Below are 13,347 nucleotides of genomic sequence, written 5' to 3' on the forward strand. Positions count from 1 at the left end.
AAGTCAGTCTCGCTGTAACCACGCTTGTGTTGACATCAGCATTGTAGTTGCAAAAATATTACATTTCCGTGAATGTATTATATCAAGCACAGTATGAATAGAATATCACTAATATAAGAGTATTTTAACCGAAAACTACTAAAAAACGAGTAACATATCTTGAACATCGGAAGGCTAGGTAAAGTCTTTTGTTTTCATGTAGTTTATCCTAATTTACATTGAAATGGATTACGTTTCAGCAAAACTACTATGTATTTCTGAGAATATGGAAATGTAATATTTTGCTGAAATGACGAACGTATTACAGTGACCCCTCGTTTAACGAACGCCTCGGTTAACGAAATTTCGGTTAACGAACTGCCTTCCATAAGGATCTTCAATTCGGTTAACGAACAAAAATTCGGTTAACGAATTTCTTACGAACCGACCTCAACATGTTTTCGCTTGCACTGACCGGGCAACTAGCTTTAGTATCAGTCCGCCAATACATTAATCGGTTCTAGGGCTTAAATTCCTTACTATTTTAGTAAATATCAAGAAGTTTATACTATTCAATAATTTTAAAAGTTTAATATTCAATTTTTTAGTCATTTTAACAATTATTGAACATAATTGAAGGTAAAGTGACTAGTTTAATGCACGGCATCCAGCCTCTTAACACAGCAAACAGGCGTTAGTCTCTCTCTGTTTTCACTGGAGGTAACATCTTGCGTGAGACTCTCTTCAACTAAACGCTTTTTTCTGTGTTTCCAAGCAAATTATTGGTCATTTTGAAATATATTTTACATATTGACAATATATAATGAAGTGCAGTGTTGATTTAAAGAAAATAATCTTGAATTACACCAAGAGAGCTAAAATTTTATGGGTGAAATGGCGCCATGGGGTGACTTCTCTTCCACCCCAAGGCCTTCTCTTCTTCCTTCTCCTCCACCCTCATTCTAAATCCCACCATCATCATCATCATCCAGGAGCATTCTACATACACACCTCAAAGTAAGTGAACCTTTCTACCATTTTTGTTGAATTTAGGAAATTTTCTGTGAGCTGGAACCAATTACCCAAAAACCCATTGAAACAATGGTTTCAGTTAACGAGCTTTTCGGTTAACGAACGACCTTCTGGAACGGATTGAGTTCGTTAACCGAGGGGTCACTGTACAGTGGAAAGTGACGCAAGCAATGACTCGCTTTCTTTCGTTCAAAAGATGTTACTGTAAACGCTTTTCGAATGGTTTTCAGTTAAAAAACTGTTGTATTACAATAATATTCTATCCTAATTCACTTGTGATGCAACAGTTTTTTTAACTGAAAACCATTTGAAAAGCGATTACGGTAACATCTTTTGAACGAAATTAAGCGTAAGTCATTGTTTTCGTCACTTTCCACTGTAATACGTACGTCATTTCAGCAAAAATATTACATTTCCGTGAATGTAGTATATCAAGCACAGTATGAATATAATATCATTGTAATATAACAGTATTTTAACCGAAAACTATAAAAAAAACGAGTAACATCTCTTGAACATTGGAAGGTTAGGTAAAGTCTTTTGTTTTCGTCATGTATTTTATCCTATTTTACATTGAAATACATCACGTTTCAGCAAAACTACTATTTATTTCTGAGAATATATTCATTCAGGCACAGTTTAGGTAAAATATACATGTGCTGTAACATTTTTTTAATTGAAAACGATTCGAAAAACACGTACCCTCTAGCCCTGTTCAAGGAGAAGACTGGGAGGAGCTGTTTGGTGCTTAAGACGATGACAAGGAAAATGATTTTGATGGATTTTAATGAAAATATTCAGAAAGACCCTGGCACTGTCAAGGAAAGTGGCTGCTGAAGGCTTCCGGGACATGGCAGAGGACGAGATTAGGGAGCTAATTGAAGAGCACGACACTGAGCTGACCGAGGAGGATCTACAGGAGTTAGTAGACTCAAGCAAGGAAGAGGAAGCGAAAGGGAAAGAGGATGAGGAAGAGCACCAAGAAATAACGTTGGAGAAGTTGGGGGAGATGACCAGGAATATTGAGGCACTGAAAAACCTGGCCTATAGTATGGACCCCTCCATGGTGCGTGCCCTGAAATTCATGCGAGGGATGGATGACGTTTTCGCTCCATACAAAAACATCATGGAAGAAATGAAAGAAAGAGACGACAACTCCCCATCACCATGTTCTTTGATCACCGAAGGAGAGATTTAACACCATCAATCACTGGCAGCAGTGAGGAAGCAGCTGAATCCACCGTCGCCCCCACTTCACCACCCGTTGTGGAATTGAGTGACGATGAGCCCGATGACCCCCGTCCTGTCGCCAAGGATAGGTACTGTACATTAAAGTGAAATTTTTATCTCTTTTTTTTTTAATAGCTTTTCTTACCATGTTTATTGTTTGTAAAAATACACAGCACAGTACAGTTCAATACTGTACATAGGAAGTGGAGGTGCAGTTATTCACAAAACATTTGTGTTCGTTGTCGGCAGTAGTGACGGTGAGGAGGTGGAGGAGGAGGTGGAGGCGGTAAAGGAGGGAGCAGAGGGAGCGAGTTGGGAGGAGTGGTGACTTTGGACGCAGGAGCAGGGACGAGTGGAGATGCCAGCCAGTACATTACGGGTGTATTGTTTTTATAGCTATTTTTGCATTTTAATATTAAATATTGTACATTACGTTTCAACAAAACTACCATTTATTTCTGAGAACATGGAAATGTAATATTTTTGCTGAAATGATGTACGTATTACAGTGGAAAGTGGGATAAAATTGTGACGAAAGCAATGACTTTCTCTCTCTTTCGTTCAAAAGATGTTACCGTAATCGCTTTTCGAATGGTTTTCAGTTGTGGGATTATAAGGCTAATGATAGGATAGAATATTATTGTAATACAGTACGAGTACAACAGTTTTTTAACTGAAAACCATTCGAAAAGCGATTACGGTAAAATCTTTTGAATAACGAAAGAAAGCGAAAGTCATTGTTTTCATGATTTTATCCCACTTTCCACTGTAATATGTATGTCATTCCAGCAAAAATATTATATTTCCAAATTTATTTCTGAGAATACCTATATTCATTCAGTCACAGTTAAGGTAAAATATACTACGGTATCGTAGTTTTCTTTTGTTTCAAATTTAATTAAGAAAGATTGACGTTTCAAATGTAATGAACAAAAATTTATGTACAGTATCTATAAATAAACTTTAATAAATGAATACTTTGTTTTACATTGTCCTGTGCTACCATACCATGGATTTGGCTACTTTGGGCTTGCTATGATGACGCAAGAGATCTGCCCTGGCAACTGTACCGACACTCACAGCTGGTGGTGCGTTGGTGCATCGTTTCCATTGTTTACTGGTAGTTACTGGTAAATATTTTTCAACCTAACGAAACTATTACCGTATATCTCGGCCTATAAGGCGTCAGGGTGCATAAGACGGCCCCCCCCCCAAATTTCCATTTAAAAAGTAGCTTTTGAGCTCTATTCGCTGTATAAGACCAGTACCCCAAATGTGACACTTACCCACTGACTCAGTAGTCCTTTACCAACCATCCTTGGTTTTTTAAAATAAGGCCAATTCACTTCAAGTAATGTCATCAAATGTTGCCCGCTGGTGTAGTGTAAACACTAGTGACGTCACTGAAGCGTCTGCTATTTACCAGTAACTGGAACTAATGTCTGTGTCGAGTAAAGTTTTTCCATTTACTTGAAATAAATAAATAAATAAATAAATAAATAAATATATATATATATATATATATATATATATATATATATATATATATATATATATATATATATATATATATATATATATATATATATATATATATATATATATATATATACTCATCTATAACCCCCCTCGTTTATAGGTCGACCCTGATTTCTTGACCAAGAAATCGTTAATTTATGATATTCCTAGCTTATAGGTCGACCCACGTTTTTGAGGGTAATGGAACAAACAAAACCTTCAGTAAAAACGCTCTACGTCCTATAAACTGAGGCTCACCGTGCCCGAAACACCGAGTGCGGAAGGCAAATTGTTTACCATTTATTATTACGACACGACACTTTACACCACTTTACACTGAAACGTGGGTAGTTTCAACAAAAATATTGTATATTTCCATTCAAGTATTTATTCAAGTCAATTAGGAGGGAATATTATTGTAATACAGTTTCTTAACTAAACCATTCGAAAAGCGATTACGGTAACATCTTTTGAACGAAAGAAAGCGAAAGTCATTGTTTTCGTCACAATTTGATCCCACTTTCCACTGTAATACGTACGTAATTTCAGCAAAAATATTACATTTCCGTGAATGTATTATATCAAGCACAGTATGAATATCATATCATTGTAATATAACAGAAAATTAACCGAAAACTATTAAAAAAACGAGTAACATCTCAAGAACATCGGAAGCTTAGGTAAAGTCTTTTGTTTTCGTCATGTATTTTATCCTATTTTACATTGAAATACATCACGTTTCAGCAAAACTACTATTTATTTCCGAGAATATATTCATTCAGGCGCAGTTTAGGTAAAATTTACGTGTGATGTAATAATTTTTTAACTGAAAATGATTCAAAAAACACGTACCCTCTAGCCCTGTTCAAGGAGAGGACTGGGAGAAGCTGTTTGGTGCTGCAGACGATGAAAAGGAAAATGATTTTGATGGATTTTAATGAAAATATTCAGAAATATGGTATCGTGGTATTTATTCAAGTCAATTAGGATAGAATATTATTGTAATACAACAGTTTTTTAACTGAAAACCATACGAAAAGCGATTACGGTAACATCTTTTGAACGAAAGAAAGGGAAAGTCATTGTTTTTGTCACGATTTTTTCCCACTTTCCACTGTAATACGTATGTCATTTCAGCAAAAATATTACATTTCCGTGAATGCATTATATCAAGCACAGTATGAATAGAATACCATTATAATATAACAATATTTTGAGTCCTACTCTTTCCATTTACAGAATACTGTACAAGCCCATAATAATGGCTCCTAAAGTAGATAAACTTCGTTGTGTGAAGAGAAAGAAGAACACGTTGAAATTGAGTGACAAACTTGAAATAATTAAGAAACTAGAACATGGTGTGAGCAATACTGTTCTAATGGAAACATACGACATTGGAAAGTATACAATTTATGATATAAAAATGGCAAAGAATAAAATTCTAGAATTCACAGTTTTTTCATTAAAACTGCTCGTTTTGACAAATGAAGCATGTTATATTTGCTAATGAATAAACTATCAAAATGTACCTGTTCATCTCTTTTTTATTCCTCCTTAAATTTGAATTTTAAAAGTACTGCCTGAGAATCCGGAAAATCCGAAAATCCGGACCAACCCAATCCCCAAGCAGTCCGAATTTTTGGACTTCTAATGTACGTCATTTCAGCCAAAATATTACATTTCCATATTTATTTCTGAGAATATATTCATTCAGTCAGAGTTAAGGTAAAATATACTTGTGATGTAATATTTTAATGAAAATACGGTAACGTAGTTTTCTTTTGTATCAAATTTAATTAACAAAGATTGATTTTTCAAATGTAATGAACAAAAATTTATGTACAGTATCTATAAATAAACTTTAACAAATGAATACTTTGTTTTACATCGTCCTGTGTATACCATACCATGGATTTGGCTACTTTGGGCTTGCTATGATGACGCAAGAGACTGCCCTGGCGACTGTACCGACACTCACAGCTGGTGGTGCGTTGGTGCGTCGTCCATTGTTTACTGGTAGTTACTGGTAAATATTTTTCAACCTAACGAAACTATTACCCTTTTAGAGGTCGACCCCCAATTTTTTGCAAAATAATTTGGTCTTAAAAACTCGAACTACACACAGGTATATACGGTAAATAAGGACATGGGGAGCCAGGGTTTTTTAGGGGGGGCAGCAATAGTACACGGATTTTTAACATTCACGGGTATCTCTGTTCCGTAACTCCCGCGTATGTTAAGGGCCGACTGTATTTTGTTTACTCTGAGTAAATATGTTATCTTTTGTGCAAAATATATGACATTTATATTCAAAATATTCCTGGTCTTACAAGGAATCCAGCAATGTCAATTATATTATCCTAACTTAGTCTGAGGTATTATTTATTACTAAAAAGGTAAATATTCTGGTTTCTCCCACACATTTCTCTGGTAGGGAGGGTTGGTGGGGGGAGGGGGGAGGGGGGAGGGGGGGACCGACCGACCATCTGGCGCGGTTGGAAGAGGGGGGGAGGCAAGGTGGGGTACTTTGATTGACAGTGTCGTGAAGAATATTATTTTTTTTTATTAACTGAAGATATTTGTTTTAGCTCATAAAATCATACAAATTACCCGGCCAGAAAAAAATTTACATTGCTGGAATTCTTACAATTTGATGATCATTTTGAATATAAACATCATAGATTTTGCATTAGACATACAAATTTTAGATCTAATGTAAGTATTTTGTTTACTCTGAGTAAATATATTATCTTTTGTGCAAAATATATGACATTTATATTCAAAATATTCCTGGTCTTACAAAGAATCTAGCAAATGTCAATTATATTATCCTAACTTTAGTTTGAGGTATTATTTATTACTATACCTTAAAATCTAGTGGTTTTCCCCAAAAAATTTCTCAGAGAGGGAAGAGCCAGCGAGTGTAGTGTGAGAAGAGGGGGAGGGAGTTGAGTCCATTATTTGAATGGACATTAACTTGGCGACTGTATTTCTCTATTTCTCTTAAGTATTAATTGTGTGCATGTACCATCATAAAATTAAGATGTTATTTTTACTAGAACATAGGTATTGTGTTGGAAAAAGTGGAGTTTGGGGGTCAGCTGGCCTCTATTTCATTTAATCCCATATGTTATGTTGTTCACTTTACGCGTTTCTCGTGGGTTCAATTGACCGCGTAAAGTGAGGGTTCACTGTATATACAATACAGTATTAACATATTTCCAACAGAACTCGAGGATAACCTAAAAGAGTAGCAACCTTGCCTAGACAGCTAAGAGGACACTTGGAAATCCTACATATAATGCAGAGTTTCCATAAAACTTGGCTCAAATGTGATCACTAACTTCACCTATTTGTGGGAAACATGAAAAACTCATTGAAATAAAAATGTCTTCTGCTGTGTTGACTCAATGAAATTCAATACTGTACAGTACAAAAGTGAAGGATAAATAATTTTGTAACTCAAACAAATTTAGGTTCAAATCACAAATCTAGACACACGAGAACTGGGTTTCTACCGAGAAATTTGCAGAGTTGCTGAGTTGAAGATATAAAGTAAAAAATGAGGAGTTCATCTTTACATAAGTAGGATGGACTACTTTTCTAATCTCTCACCAATATGGCAAGACCATAAAGAAGAGAATTAATGAGTTAATAACCAACTTAGGGAAATTTATCTACACCCAGCTGTGCAGATTAGCAGTGTTAGGCAGCCTGGAAGTGCCCGGACAATGATTTTTCATGTCCGTGTGCTCGGTACTTGCCTGGAGAACAAGTTAATATTTTAAGCGGAAAATTCTTAGATGGCAATTTGTCAAGTGCTTTGTGGCCCCCACCTCCCCCGTACATGTTTAACCAGTGAGGGTGACGTGTGTGTGTGTGAGTGTGTTTGACCTGATCCCGGCCCATAACTCTTATTTTTAAACTGAAAATCTGTATAAAAGCTCCCACTGATTGTTGTATAAGCAGAGTTGTGCTACAAATTACTATGAAAACATCAACAAGAATAAGAACCAAGGATAACTGACTGGGTTAGGGTAGAGTACAATGTTTATTTCTGTTTTCCCATAAAATAAAATAAAAATTAAAACAAACCTGGCCAACAAATTAAATCCAAGTAAAAAAAAATATGCGGACAAGTACACTTCGTAAATCAAGTGCCTGGGAAAAGTAAATGTCACACATAATCAGCTCAGACTGTTCAACACCCAATTAGAAATTTTTCTATTACTCTGCATCAACTTACTGACACACTACTAATATTTACCTTTCCCTTACTTACCGGTAAGTGTTCTGTCAGGTGTACAAATCAGACAATATAGTAACAAGACGATTGTGAGATCCTGTATCAAGTAATTGTTCCTGCAGTTGGCCCACAAGTTTGGGTTCTCTTGAACGCACAGCTCTTAAAAACAATTGCACTTCATGAACATGGCATTCATTTAGTGTTGTTAGCACTGCACGTAGGTCAGGGCAGCAGCGTACCACACGAACACAATAATCAATTAAACTATCCACTATGCTTCTTAATTTTGCACTTACATCATTATTTCCAGGAGAGTCATCTTTACACATGGAACTAGTACCACTGTCCCCACAAATACTACTACTACCCTCATATACTACTTTCTCTAACGGAGTAGTACTATCACAAATCTCTCTTTTATTTTTGTCGTAACTCGCATCGCTACTCTCTGTATTTTGAAGTGTTACTTCCTTACAATCACTCTCTTTATTTACAACACTACTATGTACTCCCTCCCCCACTAACTCCCTTTGTTTCTGCTCCACTACAGGATTATCTGTTTCCATGTTTTCTTCCTGTGAGGTTCTGCTCCTTCTGCTTCTACTTCTGCTGATTCTCCTCCGTCGCATCTTAGAGCTCTGGTTCTCGGCTTTGTTTTTTTCGCTTGGGTCTTGTAAAGCCTGATAACAAAAATCAACTTAAAACATAATGTAACAGACTAGAATGAGAGGAAATTTCATTATATCGGAGGGTCTATTAGATGTGAAACCTCCCATCTAACAGACTATGTGGAGAGAGAAGTCTAACACACTCACACACACACACGTGCTCCCCTACTTACGACTGCTTCAACTTACGTCCATCGGTACTTACGACCTGCTCTGACCTTACGACCATCGGGACATACGACCGCGGCAGTCGTGACCAAAATATTTTCAATTGACGTGCACATTTTCTATACCGAAACATTTCCGTCCCGGGCGAGAGCGTGGCGCAGCTTGGGTCGCCGTGTGGGTACACTCACTCAGTGGAGCGCTTTGTTAGTGTTTGGCTATCGTATACAGTGACCCCTCGTTTAACGAACACCTCGGTTAACGTAATTTCGATTAACGAACTGCCTTCCATAAGGATCTTCAATTCGGTTAACGAAAAAAAATTCGGTTAACGAAGTTCTTACGAACCGACCTCAACATGTTTTCACTTGCACTGACCGGGCAACCAGCTTTAATATCAGTCTGCCAATACATAAATCGGTTCTAGGGCTTAAATTCCTTAATATTTTAGTAAATATCAAGAAGTTTATACTATTCAATAATTTTAAAAGTTTAATATTCAATTTTTTAGTCATTTTAACAATTATTGAACATAACTGAAGGTAAAGTGACAAGTTTATGGCGTGCCATCCAGCCTCTTAACACAGCAAACAGGAGTTAGTCTCTCTCTGTTTTCACTGGAGGTAACATCTTGCTTGAGACTCTCTTCAACTAAACGCTTTTTTTCTGTGTTTCCAGGCAAATTATTGGTCATTTTGAAATATATTTTACATATTGACAATATATAGTGCAGTGCAGTGTTGATTTAAAGAAAATTATCTTGAATTACACCAAGAGAGCTAAAATTTTATGGGTGAAATGGTGCCATGGGGTGACTTCTCTTCCACCCCAATGCCTTCTCTTCTTCCTTCTCCTCCACCCCCATTCTAAATCCCATCATCATCATCATCATCCAGGAGCCTTCTACATACACACCTCAAAGTAAGTGAACTTTTCTACCATTTTTGTTGAATTTAGGAAATTTTTGGTGAGCTGGAACCAATTACCCAAAAACCCATTGAAACAATGGTTTCGGTTAACGAACTTTTCGGTTAACGAACGACCTTCTGGAACGGATTGAGTTCGTTAACGGAGGGGTCACTGTACTATACTGATCGTGCTGTAAACTTTCGTTATTATCGTATTTAATTGACTTTATAATGACTGGAAAGCGTAAAAGTGAGAGTGCTGGCGGTGCTCCAAAGAAAAGGAGACAAGCAATTACTTTTGAGATGAAAATGAAGATAATAATGCAGCATGAGAATGGAAAAACTGTAGCAACAATCTCAAGCGACCTAGGTTTCTCACACTCGACTATATCCACTATTCTGAAGGTTAAGGAATGTATTTGTGATATAGTGAAAGGAACAACACCTATACTGGTGTACTAATATGGTTCCATAGGGGTTGTTTCCATTTTCCCGTGTGATTTTATCAAGATTTATCTTATCCACGTTTTCATTGTGGATTTACATGAGATATATATATATATATACACACAGTCATGCGCCGGTTAACGTCCTAGATACGTTCTTGGAAACGTGACGTTAACCGAAATGGAAGTTGTCCGATCATCACATAAGCTTTTTATTTATATTTACGTGTATGTGGAATACTATATACGTACATATACACTTTTACTCTTAAATCACTACTGTAATGTGATACAGGTGATTAATTTTAGCTCTTGTGCAAAATACATGACGTTTATATTAAAATTATTCACTGTTTTACAAGGATTCCAGCAATGCTGGGCAGTTGGGGGGGAGAGGGAGGGAGGGAGGGAGGGAGGGAGGGAGGAGGGGAGGTAGTACGTTTGACAGTTGGCACAGGCCCAGGTCTAACACGTGTACCTGTATATTTATCAGTTCTTAAGTGACTAAGCTTCTCTCTTATAAAAAGCCAGTGACAAGACCTGGTGTGAATATAATTAACATTGTTGGGATTCTTGTAAGATACTGATTAATTTGAATATAAACATGCTATAATTTGCACTAGACATAACAATTTTAGTACCGTAATCAAATTAGTACATGTGCACTCCAGCTTTGCACTAAGGTCATTTATTTCTTTTACGTTTCTTTTAGTATGGTGTGTGTATGTAAATGGATGAAAATAAATGAAGAAATTTATGTAAATCTACCCAAAAATGCAATTGAAAAAATTTATATTATAAATGTACTACAGTACTGTACACTAATGTACAACAATTTTTACCTCTTGAGCAAAATATATGACGTTTATATTCAAATTATTGGCTGTCTTGCAAGGATTCCAGCAATGCAAATTGTAATCTCCTAACTTTAGTCCGAGATATTATATAAGATAAAAACTGTAAGCCTAAATAAACCCCTGGCTGAGCAGATGGGGGAGGGAGGGACCGAGCCAGTGAGGGGTGGGAGGGGGGGGGTGGGGGATTGAGGTGATATGTTTGACAGTTTGAGCTGAAGGTCTCTGTGTGTTTATTTAACAGTCCTACTAAGCTTCTCTCATTTTAAAATGCCAGTGAAATGACCTAGGAGAATATAATTAACATTGCTGGGATTCTTGTAGGATACTGATTTATTTGAATATAAACATGCAGTAATTCGCACTAGACATAACAATTTTAGTACCTTAATCAAATTAGTACATGTGCACTCCAGCTTTGCACTAAGGTCATTTATTTCTTTTACGTTTATTTTAGTATGGTGTGTGCATGTAAATGGAAGAAAATAAATGAAGAAATTTATGTAAATCTACCCAAAACACAGTTGAAAAAATTTATATTATAAATGTACTACAGTATTGGACACTAATGTACTACATTGTTTATATCTTGAGCAAAATATATGATGCTTATATTTAAATTAATCTCTGTCTTGCAAGGATTTCAGCAATGCAAATTATATTTTCCTAACTTTAGTCTGAGATATTATATAAAATAAACATAAAGAAATCACCAATCTTTTGTCTGGGAACACGAGGACGGAAGTAGCCAGGAGCTTGGGGGAAGAGGGGGGGAGCAGGGTGGGGGGAGGGGGCAGGAGGTGAGGTGACAGAATGTCTGGAGTTTGTTTGTTTGTTTATTTATTTGAGATAAGATTTGACAGTTGGCGCTGAAGGCCTGCCTGCGTGTTTATTTAGCCTGCCTGCGTGTTTATTTATCATTACTTAAGAGTGACTAAGCTCTTCTCATAATTTGCCACCCAAACGACCTGGGTGAATATAACTTACATTGGTGGGATTCTTGTAAGAAAGTAACTTATTTGAATACCTGTATAAACAAGCTATATTTCCAATAGATATAACAATTTTAGTACCGTAATCATTTAGTACATGTACAATACAGGTTTGCACTTTGGTCCATTGTTACTGTACAATATTGACTGAATTCACTCGATAACGTACGCCTGGCAGCACACTCTATAAGAATATGCGATGCATACGTGACTGTGCCCGCTCTATGGCCATTTAGGTTTGCTACGTCCCATTATTTGAATGTTTTTTTTATTTTTCAATTTAAATTTTAATTGTTTATTCCTTGATAGAGGAAGCGGGATCCTAGTGCTGTCACTTGGTACCCCTGTACCATAACACCAGAAGCAACTGGCCAGTGTCACAAGTATATACAGTACAGTACAGTCATCCCTTGGTTATCGCGCCTAATTGGGACCCCGCCGATAACGAAAGTACAGAACCTATGGGATTTATTCTAATTGGTTCAGGCACCCAAGACCCAACCCCAAGTTTCCCATTTTACGACCATTTAGACCCACTAAATATATATATAATGTTATGGTAAATATCATAAACACACATAGGCATGGCTAGGTTTATTACAAAGTGATGAAAAGGGTACGCTTAATACTGTAGTCCACAAAACATGTAGCTATGCTTTTTTTATTTGGTCCCCCATCATACGAGTCCGTTTTCTCTCACATCAGGACGCCTGAGTCCTCCGTTTTCTCTCTTAATCTTAGAGTGCACCAGAGACTTTGCTATTCTTAGTAATGCCACAGAATTTGAAATTGCAACCCCAATTGCAACTGGGGTTGCAATTGTTGAGGCAACTAGATATGTCTGATTACAGCAAATGTGTTATTGTCAATTTGTAGGTGAAAGATTTTATCCTCAATAGATGTAGGTTAACATTACACCTGGAGGCAAATGCTTAAAAAAGCCTAAGTAGGAAGCATATTCCTTTAACACATAATATCTGACCAGTATGGGGAGGATCATCGTGTCTCGTCAGGGGGTTGTGGAGTGGTGGTCCAGCAGGCGTCACTAAGTTTTTTTGTTGGGGGGCCATGGACGTATATGCGATCGGACATTGTTCGGTCGGACGTTAACCGGCGCGACATATATATATATATATATATATATATACATATATATATATATATATATATATATATATATATATATATATATATATATATATATATATATATATATATATATATATATATATATATATATATATATATATATAATATATAATATATAATATATAATATATAATATATATATATTTATTTCCTTGTCAGA

General features: G+C 36.3%; 1 protein-coding gene across 1 annotated transcript in view; it reads right to left on the bottom strand.

The window, feature by feature from the left end:
- Positions 1 to 7,796: 7,796 nt before the first annotated feature.
- LOC121867264 overlaps positions 7,797 to 13,347 on the bottom strand; it is a 38,257-nt gene continuing 32,706 nt past the window's right edge. Inside the window, exon 10 of the mRNA XM_042367130.1 lies at positions 7,797 to 8,685. Coding sequence (XP_042223064.1) covers positions 8,056 to 8,685 — 630 coding nt within the window. The 3' untranslated portion in view covers positions 7,797 to 8,055. The remainder of the gene's footprint in view (positions 8,686 to 13,347) is intronic.

Source organism: Homarus americanus, unplaced genomic scaffold, assembly GCF_018991925.1.
Source record: "Homarus americanus isolate GMGI-L3 unplaced genomic scaffold, GMGI_Hamer_2.0 scaffold6317, whole genome shotgun sequence".
Taxonomy (NCBI): domain Eukaryota; kingdom Metazoa; phylum Arthropoda; class Malacostraca; order Decapoda; family Nephropidae; genus Homarus; species Homarus americanus.